Below are 26,557 nucleotides of genomic sequence, written 5' to 3'. Positions count from 1 at the left end.
GGAGGGCGACCCCTTGCTCCTCCTCCTCCACTTGGAGGCGAGGAACCCCAAGCTTTCCTCTTGGGTCCGGAGCTGTGTAGACCCGCCCCCAGCACTGGCGGAGGCCACTCCCCACGTCCACCACCTCGAGGAACCCACAGAGGCAGAGAGTAAGACATGAAGAAAACAGAGATGAGAAGCCTCATCCACACTGTCTGCAACTCTGGCTCTGAATGTGCCTGCGGCCATCTTTCGCCCTGGCTGCAGCAGTGATGGCTGGAGCTAGAATGATCTGTGTTTTTGGTACCTGCAACCAGAAGCATCCTGGTCAACAGAGTTATAAACAGGGTGGCATGGTGGGCTGGTAGACAGGAGGCCTGGCTCCGGGTCCTGCTTCTGTCACCAGCCAGCTCCGTGACCTCGAGTGAGCCACATCCTCTCGCAGGCCCACAGCTCCGTCAGCATTAAGAGAAGTACGGTATTCAGAAGAGAGGGGAGGGCCCACGGTCCACGGCTGAGCTACAGCTGCAGAGCCAGGGTCTACTCTGGGGGTCTCTTAAAAGAAGAACGTGAACCAGAGCCGGTGACAACGACGGGACTGAGGAGGAAGGCCACGTCTCCTCCCCCCTCTGCTCTTTAGCCAGTGCAGTCTCCCTCCACACTCCTGGTGGCAACAATCACTTGCAGTCTGGGGGCTCCCAGCTTTGTTTCTCCAGCCTGGACTCCCCCGATCTGGACACCGAGGATCCCATGAGACAGCTCCACTGGTCGGTCCCAGAGACCCTGCCGGCTCCACGTGTCCAGACCAGCATCAGCCGCCCAGCCTGCAACCTGCCCCTCCAGGCCTCACGTTTCCTAAGTCAGGGAAAGGCACAGCCTCACCCAGGGGCCCCAGGCCCCAAAGCTGGGGTTTACCTTGGAGCCCACGCCCCACTTCGCTCTCACATCTGAATGCTCACCGAGTCTCGTCACTCTTATCTGCTAAGTATCATAAGAACGCACCTTGCCCATCCCTATTCCAATTACCTTTTCCAGACGCCCATCCTTTGTCCGTGTTCTCCCACCTTGTGAGTTTAAGCCCCACCTCTATGCTGGTGACTCCCAAATTTTGGTCTCCAGCCCAGACACCACCCCTGAACTCCAGGCTTAAATAAACCAACTGCCTCTTTGACATCTGCCCTGGGAAATCCAACTGGTATCTCATTACTGTTATATCCAGGGCTGAGAGCCTGCTAACTTCCTAACCCCACTCCACGTAGAGGTTTCTCCATCTCAGCAACATCGTTTTCCGCAAGCCAGAGACATTGGGATTGTCCTTGATTCTTCTTCTCTCCTACCCGACAACCAATCTTCCCAAACCCTACTGGCTCTACCCTGCAGATTTTCTTCAAATGATACCTTGAATCGGATCACTTCTCCCTTCCTCCAGCCCACGGCTCCGGTCGCAGCCACCATCCTCTCTCGCCTTGATAACTGTGACAGCCTCCCACCTGCTAGACTCTGATTCTACTCCTTCCCCTTCCGGTGCGTTGTCCACACAGCAGCCGTGGAGAGCGTCCTGAAATCCACACCAGGTTTTGTCCCTCCTCTGCTCCCATGACTGTCCACCATCTGCCCCTGTGACCTCTCTGAGCTTGTCCTCTACTGCTGTCTCCCTAGCTCCCTCCCTGCTGGTGACACTGGTCTGCTGGCTGAGCCCTGAACCCTTGGCTCACCCTCCCGCGTCAGGGAGCACAGGCCTGTGCTGCCACCTGGATATGTGCATGACTAGGCCCCTCACCTCTTCTGGGGTGCTACTCAAAGGCCACCTTTCTCAGCTAGGCTCTCCCTGACCACGCTGCACCAAATTCCAACCACTCCCCAGAACGCACAGCCCCACCACTTCCTACCCCCTCCCAGCTGACTTTTCTTCCCCAGCACCTAACACAGAACACATGTGACGTGTTCTTTTGTCTCTCTCTCTCTCTCTCTCTCTCTCTCTCTCTCTCTCTCTCGCACTACAAAGATGCTCCACGAGGGCAGGGATTTGCGTGTGTGTGTTCCCTGCCGTATCCTCAGGGCTAACACAGTGCCGGACACAGAGCAGGCACTCATATTCGCAGAATAAATGACTGAGAGATTAGCGTTTCCAGAACCAACTTAACCCAACTCAGTGAGACGGCCCACCTGCAGTCCATTCACAACACTACTGCACAGCAATTGTTCTCAAATGCCTACCCCATCCTGTAGCTCCCCTGATGGAAATCCTTTTGTGCCCCCCATAACTAGGGTGACCATATAATTTCTCATCCAAACCAAGACACTATTGTGAGTTGCAGAAGGATGCTACTGATAATTACACTGGCTCGACCAGTACCCTGTACCATCTGGGGCCAAAGAGACCACAAAGCCCACCCTACTTGTAGCTAAGGTGGTTATTAAAAATGCAGAATTTCAGGCTCTACCCAGGAAATGGTGGATTAGATTTAGGGTGGGATCCAAGAGTCCGCATTTGAATCAAGCACTGGAGGTGATCCTGACTCAGGTTATACAGAACTGAGCAGAGACGCATCGGCCCAGAAGACAAAGGCACAGTTCCTTGGAAGGCACACAGGCCCCTTCAGGATCTAACTCCTGCCTTCCCGCAAGTCTTCTCTATCACCAGTTCCCCACATCCAGCATCCAGCCCACATGGCTGCACGTTCCACTCCTGTGGCCAAAAAGCATCCCCTGCCCCCGTCCCGCCACTAAAAACTAAAGCGAATATCCCACCTCCGTGTACCGCAGTGCAGTGGACCACAGCTGAGGCTGTGGAGCCTTTTTGAAAAATTCTAACTCCTGGGCCTCACCCAAACCTCCTAAATCAGAAGCCTCAGGACTGGGGTCTCTGGCCGCCTGGTGTTCTTAAAAAGCTTCTCAGATGATTCCCACGCACACCACATCCAGAGCACTTCCAAGCGTACCTCCACCCTGGCACTTATCACACTTGATTTCAATGGCTGGTTTGTTTGTATTCTCCACTAGATGGTAAGCCAGAAAGCGAAAGCCGTCGGGCGTTATTCTCTGACTCTCCAAGCCCTCATACATTGCAGAGTATCTGCAGGTGAGTGAATCCCTGACCATTCCACGTACTGTCTTGGCTGTGATTAGTTTTCAGTGAAGCTGACCACTTAGGTAATTATTTTATTAAAATACATTGTAATTACACTGAGGTAGAAACAAAGGGAATGTTTCTTGTTCCTCTGCCTTTGGAAACTCCCAAAAGTTCAGCTCAGGGGTGTGACTGAGACAGGCAGGAACCAGCATCTGAAACTGACCCAGTGGTGTTACAACACTATGTCTCGCCTAATTGCAGTTTAGCGTCAGCGAAATGGCCAAGATGTGGAAAAGCTGCACATTCCAGGCTATGGGATCACCCACCCCTTGTCCCGAGTGTCAGGGTGGCCCTCCCAGTTGGATCTGGTCGGTTTGTGCTTCTACCTGATTCATCTTAGTTCTCAGACTGCCTAAGAAGCAGTAGGCTTACGTGTTTGTGAAAACAATGAACCGGTTCCTTCAAAGTGTGAACAACTGAAAGTAAACGATGATGTGTTCTCGAATCGGGAGCAGTTTGGAAGTTTTCCATCCCAGCTTTTCAAATGAGGGTATCTTTGCCTCTATCTGCGCTAGCCCGGCACCCACGGGGTTCCGCCCCCCAACTGCCCCCTACCAACCCCAGCATCAAAGACCCCAAGCAGCGGCGGCGGGATTTGGGTCTTCAGATCACACGAAGCAAGGTCACGCTAAAAAAGGGGCGCCGGGGCGAAATTTCCTCCCAAACGATTCGTGGCCGGGGCAAGGGCTGCCGAGGTGGCTCCAAGGTGCAGTAGGAAGCGGCCTGGGACGCGGTTTGACAGCTGTGAAGCCCCTCGGGGTGCGGGGAGCTCCGGCGCGAGGCGGAAGTGAGCCAGGTGCGGGCCCCGGGGACCAGGCGGGGGTTCCCGGGGCTCCGGAGGGGACGCGGGAGGGGGACGCCCCAGCTCGGCCTCGGCCCGGCGCGCGGGGAAGGGGCAGCCGGGCCTCGCGCGGGGCCCTCGGGAGTCGGGGAGCGGGAGGCCGCGGCGGCCGGGCCCCGCTTACCTGTCCAGGGTCTCCACGCTGGGCTGCCGGGAGCCGGCGGCGGGGGCCCCCGCGACCCGAGGGGGCCTCCTGCCGCCCGCCGGCCCCGGGCCCAGGCCCCCGCCGCCCTCGCCGCCCCCCGCCGCCGCCGCCGCCGCCGCCGCCGCTGGCCTGTCCATGGCGCGCCGAGCCCGCCGCCGCCGCAGGGAAGCCGCCGTCGGGAGGGGAGCGGCGCCCCGGAAGGTCCAGCCGCGCGCCTCTGGCGGCCCCGATCTGCCGCCCGCCCGGCTCAGGCGGCCGCCGCCATTAGCTGTCACCTGGCGCCCCGCGTTACCCACAAGGCCTCGCGCGTGGGGTGGGGGGCGGGGAGGGCGGCGCGCGGCCGGGAGCCGGGTCCCCCCGCCCCCGCCCCGCCCGAACCCCACCTGGGCGCCCGGCCCGCGAGCCGGCGAGGTAGGGCCCAGGCGACCGGGCACGTCCCCAGCCACTTAGGGTCGAAATCCACCAATGGATTATGCAGAAAGAACGTGCTCTGCTCAGGAAACTACCAGACTGACATTAGAGATGCAGGGTTAAAAAAAAAAAAAGTTTAGGGAAATTCAACTACTCAGCGTGATTTGTTTTCCCTCAGTATTCCTTCTCAGAAAAGTTTGGCGGTGGGAGAAGCCCAGGCCCCCTGGGCCTCCCTGGTCTTGACGTCTCCAACCCCGAGCAATCCCACACATTTTAGCAACCCCTCCTCACTCCGTTCTTACCCAGCCGTCTGTAGGGCAACCAAGTGTTCTGATACCGCCCTCGGAACTTCCGCCCTTGCTTTATATTAACAGTAACATTTAACTTCTGTCAGCTAAATCACCGCTTGTGAAAATCAGGGCAGTATCTGATGATAAAGGCATTTAGGACATTTGATTCCTGTTCAATATTTATTTCCCTGCTCATTTTGTTAGGGTTTGCATATCCAACGGGCTCATCCCCTCTCAACCCACCCCTGATTTAGTTGGGGATGGGGATGGGAATCATGGCTAAGCCGCTTTGCCTGTGATTGCCCTGGGTATGACCTATGACCCAAGTCTGGCCAGTGAAATATAAAGGGAATACTTCCCATCCTGAAAAAAGGCAGACCTGTAGACAAGGAGTTACTAGTTCCCATCCCAAACCCATCCTGCCCTCCCAGCTTAATAACTTCCAACTGAACTGTGAGCATGTGATGCCTGAAACCCCAGCAGCCATCCTAACACCCACGAGGGGATGAGCCTGGGGTGAAAGGGTGACAGGGTGCGGAGAGCTGGGAGGAAGGAAGGGAAGATCTCCAGATACACTGGAGACCCACCTCTTGCAGGCTTCGGGTTTTCCAAAATTACTAAATCAAATGTTTAACCCACTATTATAGACTGAATGTTTGTGTCTCTCCCCCCACCTCCACCATTTATACTGAAGCCCTAAACCTCAAATTGGTATTGAGGTATTTGGAGATGAGGCCTTTGGGAGGTGATTAGGTCATAAGGTCATAAGGCTAGGGCCCTGAAATGATGGGAATAGTGCCTTTTTTTTTTTTTTTTTTGGTCTGCGTTGGGTCTTCATTATTGCACGTGGGCTTTCTCTAGTTGCAGCGAGCCAGGTCTACTCTTCATTGCGGTGGCTTCTCTTGTTGCAGAGCACAGGCTCTAGGCGTGCAGACTTAAGTAGTTGTGGCACACGGGCTCAGTAGTTGTGGCTCACGGGCTCTAGAGCGCAGGCTCAGTAGTTGTGGTGCACGGGCTTAGTTGCTCCGCGGCAGGTGGGATCTTCCCGGACCAGGGCTTGAACCCGTGTCCCCTGCCTTGGCAGGCGGATTCTTAACCACTGCACCACCAGGGAAGCCCTGCCAGACTTTTAAAAGGTTTGCCAATATGTGGGTGTGGGGTGGTAGCCCACTGTGGTTCGAATGTACATTCCCCTGATGAGATATCACCAAGCTCCTATTTAACTAAGAAGACTCAGTTCTGACTGCATTCCCAAGAAGTTCCTCCTTGACCCCCTATCTTGGCCCCAAAGCCCCCCAATCTGCCTCTATTAGAGCAGGGTACACCCTGCATGGGAATTACCAGTTAACTGAACTGTCTTCCTACTAGGCCAGACACTCAAAGGAGGCCACTGTTTTACTCAGTTTTGTTTCCCAACAAAGATCAGCTGACACAGGTCTGCGTCATAGTAGACAGTATTTGTTGATAAATACTGTCTAAAAAAATACTATCGAAAATATTGTCTTAAAAAAAACCACTTCTGGTTCTTAGTCTCATCTATAAAATGACGCCCCCCCAAAAAAAACCAAAACAAACAAAAAACCCCTAAAAAACCAAGCCTATCAATGTTATAAGGTTGTGGGGAGGCTAAATAGTACAGAGTTTGGCACATACGCCCCCAATAAATATCTCCCTTTCTTCCATTCAGGGACCAAGGGGGTTGAAAGTACATGGTCTGGCTTTAGGTAGATGCGAGGATAGAAACAGGGAATAAAGTCAGAGGCAACTCTAAGTCTAAATATCGCCTGAGATGTAACAAAATGAATTGAGCTAGTTGTTTCCCTAATTGTGAGTCACTGTAGAGCTGGTAACAGGAGAGTGTGTCTGACCTCTCAGCTTGCAGGCCCACCATCATCTGCCAACACGGACTGACGTGTGGTAACATCATAGCCTCCCCAGACGTCCACATCCTAATGCCTGGAACCTGTTCTGTGTTACCTTACACAGCAAGGGGGCATTAAGGTTGCTGATTCTCTGACTCTGAGGTGGGGAGAGCAGCCTAGGTTATCCAGACGGGCCCAATATAATCACCAAGGTCCTTTTTTCCTTTTTCTGTTTTCGGCCACGCGGGGAATCTTAGTTCCCCGACCAGGGATCAAACCTGTGCCCCCTGCAGTGGAAGCGCGGAGTCGTAACCACTGGACCTCCAGGGGAGTCCACTAAGGTCCTTTAAATGTCAACAAGGGAGGCGGAAGAGTCAGAGTTGAGAGATTTGAAGGTGCTGTGCTGCTGGCTTTAGACACAGAGGAAGCGGCCACGACTCCGGGAAAGCAGGCGGCCACTAGAGGCTGGAAAAGGCAAGGAAAGGATTCTCCCCTAGAGCTGCCAGAAGGAACGCAGCCCTGCTGACACCTTGACTTTAGGCCAGGGAGGCTAATTTCAGACTTCTGACCTCCAGGACTGTAAGAGAATAAAAGTGTGGGGAAGATAATAAATCACCACTAAGTTTGTGGTGATTTCTTACAGCAGAAACAGGAAACTGATACACAGGGCCAACGCCATCTTCTGCCGTAAATATTGTATGAGCATAAGTGATGAAAATGTGTTTCTGACAAGGGCTGTTTGACTTGTAAGGAATCTTCGAGAACGTGCAGTCCATACCCTCACTGAGCAGGTGGACACTAAGGCCTCCTCCCGGGCCTCCCGAGGGGGTGCTGGGAGGACCTCACATCTTCCATCCAAGAAGCAGGTCCAGAGCCCAGACGGGAACCCAGGTCCCCACACGTCCCGACCAGGGTTCTTTCTAATACAGGTTTGTGACATAAAGCTCCCGAAATGAGATGAACAACTTTCTTTTGTAATTTATGTGGACTGCACTGTGGAACAGTCCATTTCAGAAGCACATACGTATTAACCACTATAAATGAATAAGCCGTGTTCTCCGTAACTACTAGAAAAACAAACTAAATCTTAATGGTCATGTCTAAACATTTTAGCTACCTTACATGGTTTAAATACTAAGCATTTAGCTACCCTACATGGTTTAAATACATTATCGCCTTTGCTTTTAAATGACGAATTATTGCAAATAAGGAATAAACCATATCTGAATCTGAGCCTCATAAGGAAATGAGAATACTTTGTTTTGTTGATCTTTCATCTTCCAGATATGTTTAATACAAAAGACTTTACTAATAATTCCTTAACTAAGTTATAATAGATGCCAGAGTATTAAACTCATTTCAAAAATTGGTATTCCGGCAGCATGCTTTAGTGATTCTGTGAACCTAAAAGAATTCGACTGCAATCTCTTTCAACCACTAGGTTTTCCTGCAGATGTGCTAATCCTCGTTCTTGTTTGTGTTGCATGCTGCATATACTTATTTCCTTTGGGTGTCCCCAGATTTTACTTTAATGGCCACCAATGGCTACGTCCTCCAGTCAGAGGTGTATATACTCTGTAATAAATTCCTGTACTTTAAGAGCATTCCCTTTATATAGTCCTGCCTTTGCCTAATGCTCCCAAATGCCACATGAGCTGTCCACATGACTGACAGCTGCATTCTGTAGAGAGGGCTGCAGGTGATGAGATACTGGCCAACAGATTTTCAAACTTTTGAGTATGATTCCTTCCCCAAAACTGTGAGGAGGAGCTTTGCTGCATTATCAAAAATAGATCAGAAAGTACTATGACTATAGTTACGAAAAACCTGTTATATTATCAAAAATAGATACGATTCCAATTTACTTGAAGGGCTGTCCCAGGAAGAGATTATTCTATTTCATTCCAGAAGGCAAAGCGAAGGCTATTCAGTGGGAATGCAAGAGAGGCAGAATTCAGTTCGATGCCTGCATACATTTGTTTCAATGCTCTGGGACTTTGGGCAAGTCAATGAACCCCTGCAGCAACAATGCTCTCCACGGTTGAAAAACAGGGATAATAGAACACCACGTGGCCACGAGGGCGCAGTGAGGGTGAAACACAGCCGTGTCTGAAGAAGAACCTTGGAGAGCATTTCAAATACTCATAGTTTTAAAAGAGATACTTACTCTTTTAAGAGTCCTATTTGGATTTTTTTTAAATGGTAAGTTTACTAGTATAACTATTTAGCATTCTTAGGACACACGTAGATAATTTCCAGTTGGCCGCATTTGAAGAATTTTAATAATTCTTACCTAAAGAGACATCGAGTATGACTTGTTTCAACCAGTCTCTTAATCTCCCTTAATGTCAACTGCTGTGTTCTCCATCCGGAGTCTGAAAGTCTTGCGTCTCTGCAGCCCAGCGCTTTTGTGAAAGCTATCCCTACTTTAATAAAGACAGCTGTGGCTTGACATAGAGAACAGGCTTGTGGTTGCCAAGGGGGAGAGGGGGTGGGGGAGGGATGGATTGGGAGTTTGGGATTAGCAGATTCAAACTATTACATATAGAATGGATAAACAACAAGGTCCTACTGTAGAGCACAGGGAACTATATTCAATATCCTATGATAAACCATAATGGAAAAGAATATGAAAAAGAATATATATATATATATTTATAACTGAATCACTTTGCTGTACAGCAGAAATTAACACAACATCGTAAATCAACTATACTTCAATAAAATACATTTAAAAAAATAAAGGTAGCTGTGGCTTAAAATCTGCATTGTTAATGTACTTAAATTTCCAATATTGTTGGGATTTGGGGACAGCCCTATACAAGGTTGCTAGTAAGATAAACGGCATGTGAAGTAGACCCAGGGAAAGCAAGTAAGATGGGCAACATGCACATTTAAGAGACATACACAGTTACAGCCCTGGGAATAGAGTGCAATGTTTAGTTAATATATTTATTACAGCAGGTCTTCAGTCATTATTGCCATGAAACATCTGTCATGAAATTTCACAAAATCCTTTCAGCTATTAGTATTAGCTTTTTTTCTTTTCATGGAGTGACACTTTGTTAATTTATGAAATATTTACAGCGTTTACAAAAAGCAAGAGACTGTCTAAAAAATTTCTTATACATACAAAATTTATACATTTATACTACTGCATTTGAGATGTCTTATTTGGTAGACCATTAAGCTATGACATAAAATAATTTACAAAGATATATTTAATCTCTCTTAATTCACTGAAAACAAAACCATATTAGCTATAAATAGTCCTTTACAAATCATTGTAGAACACATTAATTGTTTTTTAACTGTAGCCTTAACTTTTACAAATATACTGACTAAATGAATTAGTTCAGATATCAAATAGAACTGCATTTGAAATTGCATTTAATACTACCAAAAAAAAAAAAAAAAAGACCTGAAAAAGCAAACCGCTGGGTACTTCAAGTAAAAATTTGTAGAACCAGTTTTTATGCACGCCTGGGTGGGGAGGGGTGTCGAACACCATTGAAATTGAAATGCATAAACACCATACTTTCAAGAATACGCTCAACAAATGTACATCTGCGGCTTTTATTTCAAAGGATGCTGCTCTAGCGACAGCTCACACATCCAAGATGGTCAACCCGACACTTTGGCAGATCAGCTAGTTTGACTAGAGCAACGTTTGCGAAAACATTCACGTAAGCAGCATAATGCATCCGACATCTTCAAACAGTGCTATAGAAGGGGTTTCCACCACCTGAAAATAGGTCAGAATTCTAGGCAAGCTCATGAAAGAACTTAGGAAACAGAACTGGCAATGTTAAAAATCATCAAATCATATTTAACTGGGCCCTATCAGGTTTTTTTAAATATAAAAATATGCTTCTCTTGGGGAAAATACTTCATATTCCAAAATTTCAAAATAATGGAAAGCTCATCTACACAGCTATTTGTCCTTAAGTCATCACACTTACGATGGTATGAAATTTGGCAATTCTTTAAACACCTTGCTTGTGGATTATGCCTCGGAAGCTGAGCTCAATTTGGTTTTGGCAGGAACACACATCTTTCACATTTGGGTTCCTTTTAGATCACCCTAAGCAACTACTATAAGCAGTTCGAGGTAAATCCATTTCACAAACATATATTTTTTCCCCTTTAGTTAAAAATGTTGTTGTTCCAATGAGGCCCACAAAATACATATTGTACACATAACATTTCTGAAGAGGTAAATATAATTTAAATATTATCTTTCAAAAACTGCTTTTGGAAGGTATCAGGATTTTCCAAAACCCCATCTGGGCTCCTTTCTTCCAATTGCCGTGTAGACACTGTAGTTTTCTTGCAATATGTATTCTAGAAGGCACATGTTCAAGAGTTTAAGATTATGTTAGTTCAAGTTCTACATGGAGGCAAATATTTTAACCTACTCTGTACAGAGGCCCCGAATGAAAGTCAGCTATTTCCTCTATTAGAAGTGAGTCTGCACGTGGGGCATCATTTGCGAAGGACTGGAAGGGGAGGTCGAGGGATCGGAAAGCTTGGGAGAGTTGGCGAGCTGCAGCTCCTCAAGTCGCTTTATGTACTCGTCGCGCAAGGCCAAGAGCTCCATGTAACGCTGCTCCACCGGATTGGGCTGCTGGAAAGAAGCACAGATGTGAGTTCCCGCTTTCCACCACCACGACACGCCTGTGCCCCACATCTGCTGCGGCTGCCGCTTTCTGAACAAACCCGCTCGTTGTGGGTTAACACACATCACTTCCTTCAATACTGCGTCATTTACAAATACAGAAAAGCACAAAGATTAATAAAAAAAAACACCCAGCTATTTGCCACCAAGAGATAACTCACGTACACATATCCACACACATGCGCCAGCATCTTTTTAAAATGCATCAACCCAGGCACAGCTCCGGGCTCCTGTGTCACCTGTCCCTGCTGCCCGCTTTCACTCCCAGAGGCGACAACTCTTCTCAGGTTGGCATGCAGCCTTCCTTCCCGAGCAGACTTGTGACACTTTTCCTCTCGATGAATATCCAGAAACAAAATACACCATTCTTCTCTATTTGGTGAAAATTTACATCAATGGTGGTATTCTGTACTTATCAACCGACATTGTGATCCGACAATATTTTTCCCAAGGGGATCCCAGTTGAATTCGTTGAATGAATAAACCACAGCTGATCTATCCATTCCCAATAGTGGGATATTCCCCACTATTATAAGCGACGCTGGGCCATCTTTGGACACATCTCCTCAGACTTGTATGTGAATGTTTCTCGAAGGAATTTTCCTGGTGGGTGGGGAAGGAATTGCTGGAGAGGACAGTATGGTCTTTTCAACTTTACTAGATGCTGCCCAATTGTCCTCTGAGGTGGGGAGATGACCTTATGCTCCCACTAGTGGCATCTGGTGATTCCTGTAGCTCTACATCCTCATTAGAACTTAGCAACGTAAGAGAAAGAGTTTTTGCCAATTTGATGAGTATAACATGGTATCTCATGGTAGCTTTAGCTTGCATCACTCTGCCTTAGCACATCTTTTCACGTGCATGGCTGAAAGCAGTGACTCTGACGGGCAGCCTAGTGTGAATCTCCAGCCTGCCTCTTAACAGCTGTGTAACAACTCTCTGGGTGCCTCCATTTCCCTATCTGTCAAATGGGAATAAAACCAGCCCAGACCACAGGGTTGTTGTGAGACTGAAGTTAGTCAATACAGTCTGTTCTGGTACAACACTGATGTCTTTGATTGATAAATAGGCGACTGATGGCAGTACAAAGGTAGAAGTTACACCAGAACACAATGAGATTCTCCCTGGTACCAATTTAACTACCAATTTAATACGTGGTACTTTTATTTAACATCCCTGGGATGTTAATTGTTTGAACTTTTGTACTGAGATAGAAATTACATACAGTAATGCACACAAATCTTTAAAAAATGTTCAGCTCAATGAATCTTTGCATACATATACACTACTGTAATCACCACCCAGGCCAAAATATACAACAGAACAGACCCTCGACTCCCTTGCCAACATGTTAAGGTTCTGAAGTGATCAAGGGCAAGCTTCTAGAAAGCTTGAGCAATATATGAAGACATTAAGAAAAAAGCTGAAAGTCTACAGAAGTGCCTTCCTTTATGGCTAGTGGCTTCTAGAACTGTCCTGCTTTCCACTGCATTAAGCTATCTGCTGAAGCTGCGAGTACCAACAAGGAAGCTGCGAAGGCGCTACGCTGACGAAGAAGGCTATACCCTGGATCTGACTTGTACTGGTCAGGAGAATGGTCTGTATCAGAAGCAGATGCTCTCCAGGACCTGCATCTCAGAGAAGGGGGCAGGAACCCAACAGGGCCACACTCCCTTTGCAGGCTCTAGGGGAGGCGCCTTCCTGGCCTCTTCTAGCTTCTGGCAGCTCTAGGTTTCCTTGGCTTGTGGCCACATCACTCCAATCATTCTCTGTTTTTACATGGCCTCATCCTGTCTGTCTTTCAGATCTTCCTCTCTTCTCTTATGAGGACACATATCATTGGATTTAGGGCCTGACTAAATCCAGGAGGATCTCATTTTGAGATCCTGAACTTAATTATATCCGTAAAGACCCTTTTTCCAAATAAGGTCACACTGACAGGTTCCAAGTGGATGTGTCTTTTGGAGGCCACCATTCAACCCACTACGGGCTGCCAAGGCCTGATTGCTGCTTTCATCAGTGCTCTGGTTACAGAGGTGCACGGGTTTGGAGAGGTCTCCTCCTACCTCCTAGCCCCATCCCTCCTGTAAGTCCCTGTTCTTTTTACTGCATGACTTTGCAGAATGTAAGGTTTTTCCCAAAATGCATATTGGCATTAGAACAGGAAAGCCTGGTAGAGCACCTGACACCCGGTAAGTGCTGTGCACTGCCCGTTAACACCCTTTGCCCATTCTTCTCTGAATGTGCTCCACCAAGGGCCCGACGCCGCTCTAGGTGCTCAGGATCCGTCAGTGGCCGGACACCGCTCTAGGTGCTCAGGATCCGTCAGTGGACAAAGGAGGCCCAAACGCCCACTTTTATGGTGTTTCTCTTCCAGCAGGGGGAGACAAACAACGAAGACAACCCCGTGAGGTACATGGGACGTGGAAGGTGATGAGGACTACGGAAAAGGAGAGCAGGGTGAGAGGGACGGGGACACGCTGGCTACACTCTCAACAGGGTGGTCGGGGTGGCCCGCCTGAGGAGGTGACTCTTGGGGGAGCGCTTGAGGGAGGCGACCAAGCAGATGCTTGAGTGTCTTGAGGCTGAGCAAGGAGCCCAGTGTGGCCAGATCAGGGTGTGTGAGAAGGAGTCGCTGGTGAGGAGGCCGGGAGGTCAGAGAGGTCAGGCGTGGGGCGGGGGCCACACAAGGCCTCAGAGGTCTGAGGCTTTGGGCCTTGGGCTTTGGCCTTGGGCTTTGACCCCGGGGGAGGCGAGCGGCTGCCAGGACGGTGCTGAGGAGAGGAGTGCTGGCATCTGGGGGGTATATTTCGCAAGGAGCACTTCGGCTGCCGTGTTGAGAACAGACTAGAAGGAAGCAAGCTGAGAATCAGAGGGTCCAGCTGGAAGGCTCTGCAGCAACGCACGGCCCCAGGCTCGGAGGCTGGACGGGTTTCTGAAGGCCGAGCCCAGCAGGCTCTCCTGACAGCCTGGGATGAGAGAGCAGGGAGACAAGGGTGACTGTCTGGAAAACGGAAGCTCACCTGTAGTGACAAGAGCGTTTGCTGGGGACGGGTATGTTCACAATCTCGACTGTGGTCACGGTGTCACAGGTATCGACACATGTGAAAACCGACCGCACTGCACACTTTGAACGTGTACAGATCACTGTATGTCAGTTACACCTCAATGAAGCTGTTTTTCCAAGTGGGCGGGTGGGAGGTTGACTGTAAGGTTTCTGGGCGGGGCGTGTAGGACGGAGCTGCTGAGCGCTGCGATGAGGAAGCCGGCGGGGGGAGCAGGTTTGGGGAACGGGAGGTCTGTGCGGACGTGTGACATCTGCTGCGCCAGCACCACTTAACAGTAAACATTTACCATCAACAGTCCATTCTTTCCCCTCTGCCACCTTCTCACCCTCCCCAGTCTCCGAACCTCCATGCTCTGTTTCTGGTCTTGGCTATTTTGAAAACCTCTCTTTCCCATATGACTGTTAGAATCTGTTTGTTATTGTACCAGCAAGTACAATTAAGACAAGACAAAGAAATGAGAGGTAAAACAATCATTTTTGCCGATGACGAGGCTATAGAGTTAGAAAACTATTAGAAATAAAAAGACAATTCGATCTAGTAATGGGTACAAAATATGTAGAAGTCATTAGTCTATAAACAAACAAAACCAATTTAGAGGATGTAATAGAAGGAAAGAGTGCATTTGTGACAGTGTATCAAAGGACACAATGATGAGAAATGAAATTCGTAGTCAAGTGACTATAAATCCCACACCTCAACATCTCCCTTGGGGAATGAAGCATGAAGTTCTAACTTTTCTATCAGAAATGACTTAAACCTCACCCAGGTAAGCCTGTGAATGTCTGTCCTCGTTGTCATCCTAAGCAAAATGGGAACTGCCCGGGGCAACTCTGGTTCACAGCCACGTGGAGTGCAGAGGTCCCCAGAGGACAATACGCGACTCACCAGCAGCCGAAGGTCCCACTCAGGTTTACGTGACTAAATTATCCTTTGGCTTTCGGCATGAGCAACTTCCTCATATTACATAAAAGTACCAAGTTTGCTTATTCATAGCTTGTCAAATGTAAGCATCGGTCTGATAGTTTACCACAGTAACTGCCTGTATACCAACTGGGCCACACAACTGAGTAACGATTTCAGTGGTTAAGTATATTCTTTTAGGTCTACGTTATATAATTTGCAAAGTCCTATGTGATTGGATTGTAATCTATTTCTGTATGAAATAATGTCCTGCATAAGATCTTTCGGGAAACCTGATGCACTTCATTCACACTTCCGTTTCCACATTTCTCCTCGAGTGTTTAATCATCATCGGCTTATGTTCCTGGGCACCCCTGCCAGTCTGGGAGCTCCTTGTGGGCAGAGACCACCTCTTCTTAATCTCTGGGTCCCCCCAGTGCCTGACGCATGGGAACGCTCAGTATTTCGTAAATGAAAACACAAGGTGCCGAGCGACAATAAAGACACGTGTAGGACCCTTGACGTTCAGAAAATCTATATAGAAAGGGTAAGTTATTTTCTTGGGGTAAATGTCACAGATCCTAAAACACACCAACCAGTGTCTCAAAATAAAAACCTCAATCAAACAAATATGCATTCCTACCTGGCCCAGTTCCATTTTGCTAAGCTCTGGGAGAATAAGGGGGAGAAACACATCACAGTAAGTTCTGCCAATGATGTCCCTGCAAACTTGACTTGTCACACAATTGTCATTACCTTTGTATATCATAAATGAATTGCTCTAAATGCCTGCAATTTCAAGAATTTCTCCAAGTTCAAATGGGTGATGGGAGATTACAGAACCTGTACAGAAATCGTCAACATTTTCTAAAAAACAATAGTTTTTTAAAAAGCCATGATAAATACAGAAAAGGTGAAATTTATAGGACAAACAGTGCTCATCTATATTTTTTAATCAGAAAAGGAACACGCCCCATGTAACACTGCTTAGAACCCTGTAAAAATTCCCATTTCCTCTTTACTTGATAATTCCAAATGCTGGAGCTACGCTAAAGGCATTCCCTCTGTGTGCTTCTCAAATCCCAAACTAAACAAGTGAATGTTCTCAAGCCCTGGAATCTGTCACTTTCCAAAAGACTACACATTTCAACCATTACGAAATTGCAAAAGGCTTTCATGCAAGCAAGCAGAGACCTTGAAACAAGAGGGCCAGCTTAAACGTGCATTTCCCCAGTGGGAAGAGAGAGCACACACACACTGGAGTGTGGCCAGCTGCCAGAGTGGAATAAACAAACCGAGGGACAGACTGAGCACTGGGCCCTGCTGTTGCCCGACTATTTGTAGCGGGATTAAGCTTCTGCTTACGCAAGACTGGCCTGGGACTGCAGGAAAACGTGCAAACCTTTACAGAGAGCAATCGCAAATATTGACTATTTAGAGCACTTAGAACAAATGGCTCAGTGGACATACTTCTGAGCCCTCACAAACAGGCTGGACTTTCCTTCTGATATTGGATGCAGTGAGGCTGGGAGAAGGGAAAGCCTGACTGTGCCTTTAATAAAATGTGCAGTCTTTTGCTTCAAAAATCACCATTGCCATGTTGGACCGAGAAATGGCCAAATGACTGTACTATCCTTTGACAGATCAATTATCTTTACTTTAGAAGTAAAGACCTTCAGTAAAGAGCACTCTGATATTAGCTGACAAGTACATACACCTGAACAGAGAGTAGAAAATGTTCCTTTTCCTTAAAGGATCATCTCAGTCTAGTCGCTGGAAAGAACCTTCTTATGATGTCTAACAATTTATAATGATTAAAGAAAATCCTTGACAATCAAAACTCAGAAATTTTCCAGAGCTTTAAATTAGTTTACATCTTAGTAAAAAAAAAATTGTATTATTCATGTTGTCAGGAAAAATGTAAGTTTAACACCAATCAAAATAAATGGTTTAGTGGGGCTTCCCTGGTGGCACAGTGGTTAAGAATCTGCCTGCTTATGCAGGGGACACGGGTTCGAGCCCTGGTCCAGGAAGATCCCACACACTGTGGAGTAACTATGCCCATGCGCCACAACTACTGAGCCTGTGCTCTAGAGCCCGTGAGCCACAACTACTGAGCCCACGAGCCACAACTACTGAAGCCCACGCTCCTAGAGCCCATGCTCCACAACAAGAGAAACCACTGCAATGAGAAGCCTGCGCACCGCAACAAAAGAGTAGCCCCCACTCGCTGCAACTAGAGAAAGCCCGCGTGCAGCAACAAAGACCCAACACAGCCAAAAATAATAAATAAATAAATAAATAAATAAATAAAATTTTTAAAATACATGGTTTAGTAATTAAAAACAATTTTTAACTAAAGTTGTGTTTAAAAGCAAGTGTCATAGATGAATGGATAAAGAAGATGTGGCACATATATACAATGGAATATTACTCAGCCATAAAAAGAAACGAAATTGAGTTATTTGTAGTGAGGTGGATGGACCTAGAGTCTGTCATACAGAGTGAAGTAAGTCAGAAAGAGAAAAACAAATACCATATGCTAACACATATATATGGAATCTAAAACAAAAAATGGTCATGAAGAACCTAGGGGCAAGACGGGAATAAAGACGCAGACCTACTAGAGAATGGACTTGAGGACACGGGGAGGGCTAAGGGTAAGTTGGGACAAAGTGAGAGAGTGGCACGGACGTATATACACTACCAAATGTAAAATAGATGGCTAGTGGGAAGCAGCTGCATAGCACAGGGAGATCAGCTCGGTGCTTTGTGACCACCTAGAGGGGTGAGATAGGGAGGATGGGAGGGAGACGCAAGAGGGAGGAGATATGGGGATATATGTATATGTATAGCTGATTCACTTTGTTATACAGCAGACACTAACACAACAATGTAAAGCAATTATACTCCAATAAAGATGTTAAAAAAAAACCCATTAAAAACAGATGCTTAAGTCAATAAAATAGTTGAGCCAAGTGAACTCAAAAAATAAAAAATAAAAAAAATAAAAGTGTCATTTTTTTAGTCTGCTATTTTTCCTTTCATAATATTTTTGAAAAGCCATAAAAAAGAACAAAATAATGCCATTTGCAGCAACATGGATGGACCTAGAGATTGTCCATACTGAGTGAAGTAAGACACAGAAAGACAAATATCATATGATATCGCTTGTAAGTGGAATCTTAAAAAAGGGTATAAACGAACTTAGTTACAAAACAGAAGTAGAGTCACAGATGTAGAAAATGAACTTATGGTTACCAAAGGGGAAAGGTGGTGGAAGGGATAAATTGGGAGACTGGGAGTGACATATACACACTACTATATATAAAGTAGATAACTAATAAGGACCTACTGTATAGCACAGGGATCTCTACTCAATACTCTGTAATGGCCTATATGGGAAAAGAATCTAAAAAAGAGTGGATATAGGTATATGTATAACAGATTCACTTTGCTGTACACCTGAAACTAACACTACATTGCAGATCAACTATACCCCAATAAAAATTTAAAATAAAATAAAAATTTTTTTAAATGTACTACATAACATTACTTAAGTCCAGAAGTAGTACTCAGTCAACATCACTGTAATTCACAACGCTACTTCACTTACTTGTTGCTTGATTCTGGGGTTCCATCTAATGTAGTAATTCACCCAAAGTTCCAAGTGACGCATACTGGCAACTGGATATAAAACTCGATTGATTTCTTTAGTGTAGAAGGGATTTTTGAATTTGTCTTTATTACTGTTTATCAGCGACCATAAAGAAACAGTTCTTTCTGTAACTTTCTAGAGGAAAGAGAAAGTGGAAAGCCTAAGTAAAAACACACCCCGGTACACAAACCATTTTGCAGGCTGCGGCGATACAGCTGAGCATCAACTTGAATCACACACGTACATTATCCCCATAATAGCTCAAAAAGCCTTCTGCGCCTGGGAGTGCTGAGCACCACTTCCCAGTATTTGCATAGATAATGGCTTGAGAGCCCCTGTTTCTGCCTGAAGAGAGAGGGGAAGGATGCTCTAACATTAAATGCAGCTCACTGACCTAAGAAGACTATTCCTGGCTAGGGAAAACATTTATGAACAGATGGGCAGTACGCTCTTTTGAATTCAGCAGCAAGAAAAATTATCATAAGATCTCACTGACTTTTTCCATTTTTGTGTTTGTTAGAACTACAAAATCTCAACCTGTGTCTACTTGACAGTAGGCATCTAGACAAAGCGTTATGTTAATCAAACATCCAGATGTTTAATGCCAGTATCCAGATATTTGAAACACGTGGATAACTGACTTCACTGAATCTTCAATTTTCAGTCTGGTGTCCATCATCTCATACAGATATTCACATCTTCATTGTTTTTTAACTATAGATTTTTACCCATTTTGATCATAAGTAGAGGAAAATCAAAACTTGGGAAATAAAAATACAAATATTAAAATTACTGAAGGCAAAATTGGAAACTCTTCCTAGTAATGACGTCAAGGAGAAAGGACCAGTAAGCTAAAACTGGAAGCTGAAAAGAACAGCTTGAAATAAGTGACTGAAGAAATTTTTTGAACATACACATTTCGTGAATGTGAACGGTAATAATAGCAGCATAATTTTGCCTTCCTTGGGATCCACCTAAAACTTCATTTGTCCCTTTCTGATGCCACAGTCTACACTGCCTTGTGTTTATTTGCATGCTTGTTTTTATTTTTATACATACACACAGTTGATTTAAAGTCAAACAGCTTGACAAGGTTTGTTATGAAAAAAGTAGTCTCTCACCTTTCTCCCCCAAGCAACTGTGTTTGATTTTTAAAATTGATTTCGTTATTTGGTACTTACCTCCGCACCTGTGAGAAACACCCTTTTCTTGCTACTTGTTGACTATAAAGTTACAGGCATTAACTCCTGACACTGCCACAGTGAGAATGGCTCCTCCCCATCCTGCTGTGCTCACACCTTCTACCCTGCCTCAGACCCCCAGTTAACAGCATTGCTTTGGTTAGATCCATGTTTAGGGTTTAGATTGCTATGACTCAGCAAATGCTATTCCCAGGTAAGTCATGTCTTTTCTACTCTGATTTCTTTCCCTGTCCAATTTTTGGTTTTGTTTTCCTTTAATTTAACAGCTGTCTATTCTGCTTGCTTACTTCTCCTGGCATCTATCACTCATTCAACCCCAAACTCTTCCTCCAATGTCTTTAAAACTTTGATCAGGACACTCAGCACATCTGGAGTCCCCAGGTGCATCCTGGGAGCAGGGAGCTGCCCCGGCCACCCCCACGCCATGCACCCAGCTCTCATTCAGGAAGTCTCTTCTGTTTCGCCCTCTGAGGCTTCCCTCTGGCCTCTCTGTACTGGAGCTCCTGGCTTCCTGAACTCCATGCAGTCTTCTTTCTTGATGCCATGTATGTCTGAGGATATGTTTGGTCTACTTCACATCTGGTTGACAGCTGGGTGGTGAGAGGATTCTAGGTTGAAACCATTTTCCTTTAAAATTCGGAAGGCAATGCTCCGCTGACTTCTACTTTCCAATATTGCTGCTGAAGAATTCAAAGTCTTCCTGACTTCTGTTTCTTTGCAAATAACCCACTCTTCTTCTCTTCAGAATCCTGAAGGGTCTTTCCTTTCTCCCTGGTGTTCTGAGACTTCACAAAGATGTGCTTTACTGTGGGTCTCTTCTTGTCCACTGTGCCTGGGCACTCGGTAGGCCTTTCAATGTGGAAACTCACACACCTCAATTCTGGGAAATATTCTCACATTATTCCGGTGATTTCCTGCTCTTCTTTCCCTATTTTCTCTTTCTAGAACTCCTATGATTTGGATATTGGACTCCAGAACTGATCTTCTATAGTGTTCTTATCTCCATTTTCTACCTGTCTCTATGCCCTACTTTTTGGGAGACTTCAACCTAATCTTACAACTCTTCTGCTGAATTTTAAATTTCTATTGATAGCACAATTTTTTAAATTAATTAATTAATTTATTTTTGGCTGCGTTGGGTCTTTGTTGCTGCATGTGGGCTTTCTCTAGTTGTGGTGAGTGGGGACTACTCTTTGTTGCGGCGCACCAGCTTCTCATTGCGGTGGCTTCTCTTGTTGCGGAGCACGGGCTCTAGGCACAAGGGCTTCAGTAGTTGTGGCTCGCGGGCTCAGTAGTTGTGGCGCACGGGCTTAGTTGCTCCGCAGCATGTGAGATCTTGCCCAAGCAGGGCTTGAACCCGTGTCCCCCACATTGGCAGGCGGATTCTTAACCACTGCACCACCAGGGCAGTCCCTGATAGCACGTTTTTAATTTCAAGTTTTCTTATCTCTAAATATTCCTTCTAAATAATATACTGTTATTATTTCATGGTACCAATATTTTCCTATCTTTCTTGGGATATTAACTGATAGCTTCCTGTCTAGGTTTCTCCCCACCCTACATGGTAACTATTTTCTCCAAGCTGTTTTATTTCCCTCCTGCTTGTTGCTATTATGTAAGCTCTGAAGTCATGAGGCTTGTCAACTTGAGCTTCACCATGGGGAACCCTAGCTGTTGGTAATCTTTAGGTCCTTCTTCTTGGGCTAGTCAGTTTCTCTAGAGATGATTCCTTCTTTTTTTTTTCCAAATTGAAGTGTAGTTCACGTACCATAAAATTCACCATTTTAAAGTCTACAATTCACTGGCTTTTAGTACTTTCCCAATGTTGTGCAACTGCCACCTCTATGAAGTTCTAAGACATTTTCATCATCCCCAAAGGAAACCCTGTACACATTAAGAAGTCACTCCCCATTCTCCCCTCCCTCCAGCCCCTGTCAACCACAAATCTGCTTTCTGTCTCTATGGACTTGTTTTTCTGGACGTTTCATATAAATGGAATCATACAATATGTGCCTTTTGTGTCTGGCTCCTTTCACTTAGCATGTTTTCAAGGTTCCTCCATTTGTGTCATGGATCAGAACGTCATTCCTTTTGATGGCTGAATAATATTCCACTGAATGGATAGACCACATTTAGTTCATCTATTCATCAGCTGATGGACAGTGGGGTTGTTGACGTCTTTTAGCTATTCTGAGTAGGGCTGCCATGAACATCTGTGTCTAAGTTTTTGTTTCAACCCCTGTTTTCATTCCTCTTGGGTACATACCACTAGCAACATCCAAGGGTTCCACTTTCTCCCCATTCTTGCCAACAGCCTCTCGCCTGAAAGATAAGGACCTGCTGCCAGAATGCTGGGAGTGAGCAGGGGACATGGTCTCTCACAGACCAGCTCTTCCCATTCACCTCATCCCCTGAGGACACTCAGGTCCCCAGCCCGGATGCCTACTCTCACCCTCTCTCGAGAAGAAACCTCTGTCCTTAACTCCAGAGACAAGTGGAGGTGATCTGGGGAAGCTACCTGCTTATTCTAAACAGACCTTCAGGTTATCTTACCCTTCCCTCTTTGCCCCATACGCTGGTACACCTTTGCCCCAGAACCCCTGAGTCATATGGGGTTGCTGCGATGCAAAGTGGCCTGGTTCTTGGCTTCCCCACTGCTGGTTTGCGAGTCACTTTTCTCAAGTACAGTTATTTCCCACTTATCTACTAGGTTTCCAGCTTCCAAGTTTGTTGCTGTGTCTCCTTCCTTATTTCCCCCTGTTCTTGTGGGTTTATGCCTTTTAAAAAAAAATTTCCCTTACTGACATTTTTATGGCATTTTGGGACGGTGACCTTGCATGCCTTTAACAGCCATTCCTACTCCAATAGCCAAGATATGGAAGCAACCTAACTGTCCATCAACAGATGACTGGATAAAGAAGATGTGCTATGTATATACAATGGAATATTACTCAGCCATTAAAGAATGAAATAATGCCATTTGCAGCAACACGGATGGACCTGCAGGGTATTACGCTAAGTGAAATAAGTCAGACAGAGAACGACAAATACTGTATGTGTCCACTTATATGAGGAATCTATAAAACAAAAGTGAGCCAATGTAACAAAACAGAAACAAACTCACCAATATAGAGAACGAACTAGTGGTTACTAGCGGGGAGAGGGAAGGTGGGAGGGGCAAGATAGGGGTAGGGGATTAAGACGTACAAACTATTAGGTATAAAATAAATAAGCTATAAGGATATGTAGCACAGGGAAATATAGCTGTTATTTTGTAATAACTTTAAATGGAGTATAATCTATAAAACTATTGAATCACTGTGTTGTACACCTGAAACTTATACAATATTGTAAATCGTCTACACCTCAACAAAAAAGTCATTCCTACTCCCTGAAGGCAAAGTCAATGTCTTACCCCTGAAATAAACACCACACACTCAATAACCCCTGGTTGAAGTGAAAACGCCCAAGCTTGGGGTACAGAATGAGAAACTTTGCATTAACCACAAACCAAGCTATCAAATTCTTTGTTATTTCACAGCAGACTAAACACATTTTGGTGAGTCTTTAACTAAAAAGATGTTAAAGATGTTAAACACTCACCTGTTTCTCTCGAGCGGATTCACAGTTGTATAAGAAAGTACCAAAGCGGCAACTATATAGATGATCCAAAATTACAATCAAAAACCGTTCATTGAATTCAAAAGCTGTAGGGAACTAGACAAAAACAAACAAGCAAACAATGCATGAAAACTTGGGGCTGATCTCGCATAGAGCTGAGAAGAGGTGCATAAATGTTCCAGGAGGACAGCTGAGGCTGTGGTCTGTGGCACGCTAGAGCTCACCTGTTGGTGCTTTGCACAGGGCTGAAGAGCTTAACTGAGCGTCAAGTAAAGGAATAAAGAGGGAAAAAGGGAAAATAAGCCCATTTTCTGGGCTCTCCTGAGCGTACAGGACACACAGGATGGTTTAATTATTTATGGTAGTCTAAGGTAGCAGACACGCCTATACACAAATGCCAGCGTAGGATGAATTGAAAAAGACGACTTGCTATTGTCAATTATGCTGCTCCTCCATTAGCAGAGAGAGTACAGTTAAATATTAAAATTTTAAAACTTTATTATGAAAACTCCCAGTCAACATAAATAGTAGTGAGAATAAAAAAAGTGAACACCGTGTACCCATCACCCGGCTTCAACGATTATTTGCACGTGGCCAAACTTGTTGCATCTCTGTCTCTACCCTGTGTTACTCTGAGGCAAATCCCAGATATTATATCAAAATATTTAAACATTAAGTCAGATGTATTTTCATCCTAATATCCCTTACCTGTTTTGACATCTGCCATACACAATCAATAAACTGGAGAAAAATAGGAGATCGGTCAGCGTCGGCATGGTTTTTGTCGCCATGACCTATTCTCTGAAAGGAAGTGATGATTTGTTTTAATCTCTGGGTACAAAACTGAGGAAGCATATAACTCACAAAATGTGACAATCACAACTCAGCAATCTGCGTTCCAAACGCCAAGCTTCTCAGAGAGTGAATAGTATTTTTTTTTCCCCATGGCAATACAGAAAATAACGTATGGTTTCAAAATAACGGAAATTAAGTATATAAACTTCTACAATATATCAATACAAACTGAGAAAGCATCATGATGCTATGTGAACATGACAACTATTTTATCCGATTGGAATTTTGTACAAGTCGTGGGCAGCTGCAGGTAGAGTTAAGTTACCAGTTGCTAAGGGACCAATCCCAAAGTTTCAAGTCTTGAAACCATGTCCAAAAGGGTGTGATTATTATAATTAAAAGTTCTTTAAAAAAAGGTTCTTTCTCAAAAACAAGACAAAAACCTCACCATTTATTCATTTACTAAACAATGACTCTTTCTACTTGACGATGCCATTCACACTACTTGTGAAATTTAGATGAAGGCTACAAGGCTACACAGCAGTGTTTCTGAAACTGTCTATGGATTCTCTTCATGAGGACCATGTGCGGAACTTGTTCAAAATGCTTATTCAAAGGGTGTCTGGAAACAAGACACCCTTTTAATAGGAAATTTAATTTTAATAGGTTCTTTAGGAAAATAGGAAATAGGAATTTTAATAGGTTCTTTTGGTTTTCAAAAGAAATAGGAATTTTAATAGGTTCTTTTGGTTTTCAAAATGTCTATCAGAGAATAGTAAAAGCCTCAACAGAAAGTCTAGCATTTCTACAAAATATTTGGCTCTAATAGTTATAATATTAGTTGAAAAAGGAGTATCTTCCTTCTTTTGCACAATTTCAATTTAAACACTTTTTGTATTACTTTCAAGCGAAACTGTAAATAGCGCAGATGGACAAACATGTCTCCTAAAAAGACTGGCTAAACCCAAGGCGTCACACATTTTCAAACCTGCAGAGTGTTTTTTATTACACTCCTCAGATTTTCTTTTTAAAAGGAAATCACTGGTTTCACAAATAGTGTTTTTAATCCCAGATGGTGGTGATCAGACATTTAAAAAACTAGCTTTATTGTTTACTTACAGATGCGAATTTATGTCCAAAACTGATCCATTCTTTTTGGACCAATATTTCAAAGCCCTCGATGCTCCGGTAATAACTGTCCAACATCAGCATGGCCAGGGACGTCAGCTGGGCAGTCCTGTCCCATCCATCGCTGCAGTGCACCACCACTGAGCTCTTCCCTGAAGAAACCCTGTCTGCGACCTGGATGGCTCCCGTCAAAACGAGCTGCCAAAGAAAAACATGCGAGTCAGTAGCTAGCTGGGAGGGACTGCTTAAATTTGAACTTACAGCTTTTAGCCCTACTTAAAGTCCATTTTAAAATACTATTAACATCTAGAACAGAAAGAGTTCTGAAAACAGAAGGCCAGAAGCTGCAGGGTCTGTTGCTTTTCCTCTACAGAAACTGCCTTCGAATGCAAGTAGGTATTAAAAAAACAAGACAAATACACGAAAAGCCAAACTGCATTTCAAGCTTTCTTTCACATATGTGATTGTACGAGTTCACTAGGGCTGTCGTAACAAAGTCACACAGACTGGGTGGCTTAAATGACAGAAATGTATTATCTCTCATTTCTGGAGGCTGGAAGTCCAAGATCAAGGTGTGGGCAGGGTCATGCGCCCTCTGAAGGCTCTCGGGAAGGACCTGTTCCAGGCCTGTCTCAAAGCTTCTGCTAGTTCCTTGCCTTCTGGCAGCATAACTCCAATCTTCAGATGGTATTTTCCCTGAGCATGTATCTGTGTCCAAATTTCCCCTTTTCATAAGGACACTAGCCTTATCGAATGAAGGGCCCACCCTACTCCAGTCAGACCTCATCTTAACCAATCACATCTGCAGTGACCCTATTTGCAAATAAGGTCACACCCTAAGGTACT

At 45.2% G+C, this 26,557-nt stretch overlaps 2 protein-coding genes across 14 annotated transcripts in view; both read right to left on the bottom strand.

Annotated features, from left to right (window-relative positions):
- MTMR1 (myotubularin related protein 1) overlaps positions 1–4,409 on the bottom strand; it is a 66,941-nt gene extending 62,532 nt beyond the window's left edge. For 3 of the 10 annotated variants that reach the window (XR_014239410.1, XR_014239411.1, XM_082376115.1), the window contains exon 1: positions 4,078–4,407. Coding sequence is in view for 7 of the 10 variants with exons in the window: in XM_082376115.1 (XP_082232241.1) it covers positions 4,078–4,235 (158 nt within the window). In the remaining 3 variants the exon portion in view is untranslated. Of the gene's footprint in view, positions 1–4,077 lie in introns of all 10 variants that reach the window. The other 7 variants (XM_082376110.1, XM_082376113.1, XM_082376114.1 and 4 more) reach the window with 5 other exon arrangements.
- Positions 4,410–9,587: 5,178 nt separating this feature from the next.
- MTM1 (myotubularin 1) overlaps positions 9,588–26,557 on the bottom strand; it is a 98,510-nt gene continuing 81,540 nt past the window's right edge. For 3 of the 4 annotated variants that reach the window (XM_082376119.1, XM_082376121.1, XM_082376122.1), the window contains 5 exons: positions 25,703–25,909; positions 24,497–24,589; positions 23,771–23,884; positions 18,924–19,100; positions 9,588–11,288 (listed from right to left, as the gene is read on the bottom strand). In XM_082376119.1, the coding sequence (XP_082232245.1) occupies positions 11,121–11,288; positions 18,924–19,100; positions 23,771–23,884; positions 24,497–24,589; positions 25,703–25,909 (759 nt within the window). In that variant the 3' untranslated portion in view covers positions 9,588–11,120. The remainder of the gene's footprint in view (positions 11,289–18,923; positions 19,101–23,770; positions 23,885–24,496; positions 24,590–25,702; positions 25,910–26,557) is intronic. The other variant, XM_082376120.1, reaches the window with a different exon arrangement.

The sequence above is a fragment of the Balaenoptera borealis genome (assembly GCF_965194805.1).
Source record: "Balaenoptera borealis genome assembly, chromosome: X".
Lineage (NCBI taxonomy): Eukaryota > Metazoa > Chordata > Mammalia > Artiodactyla > Balaenopteridae > Balaenoptera > Balaenoptera borealis.
This window is presented reverse-complemented; position numbering and strand designations above follow the sequence as displayed.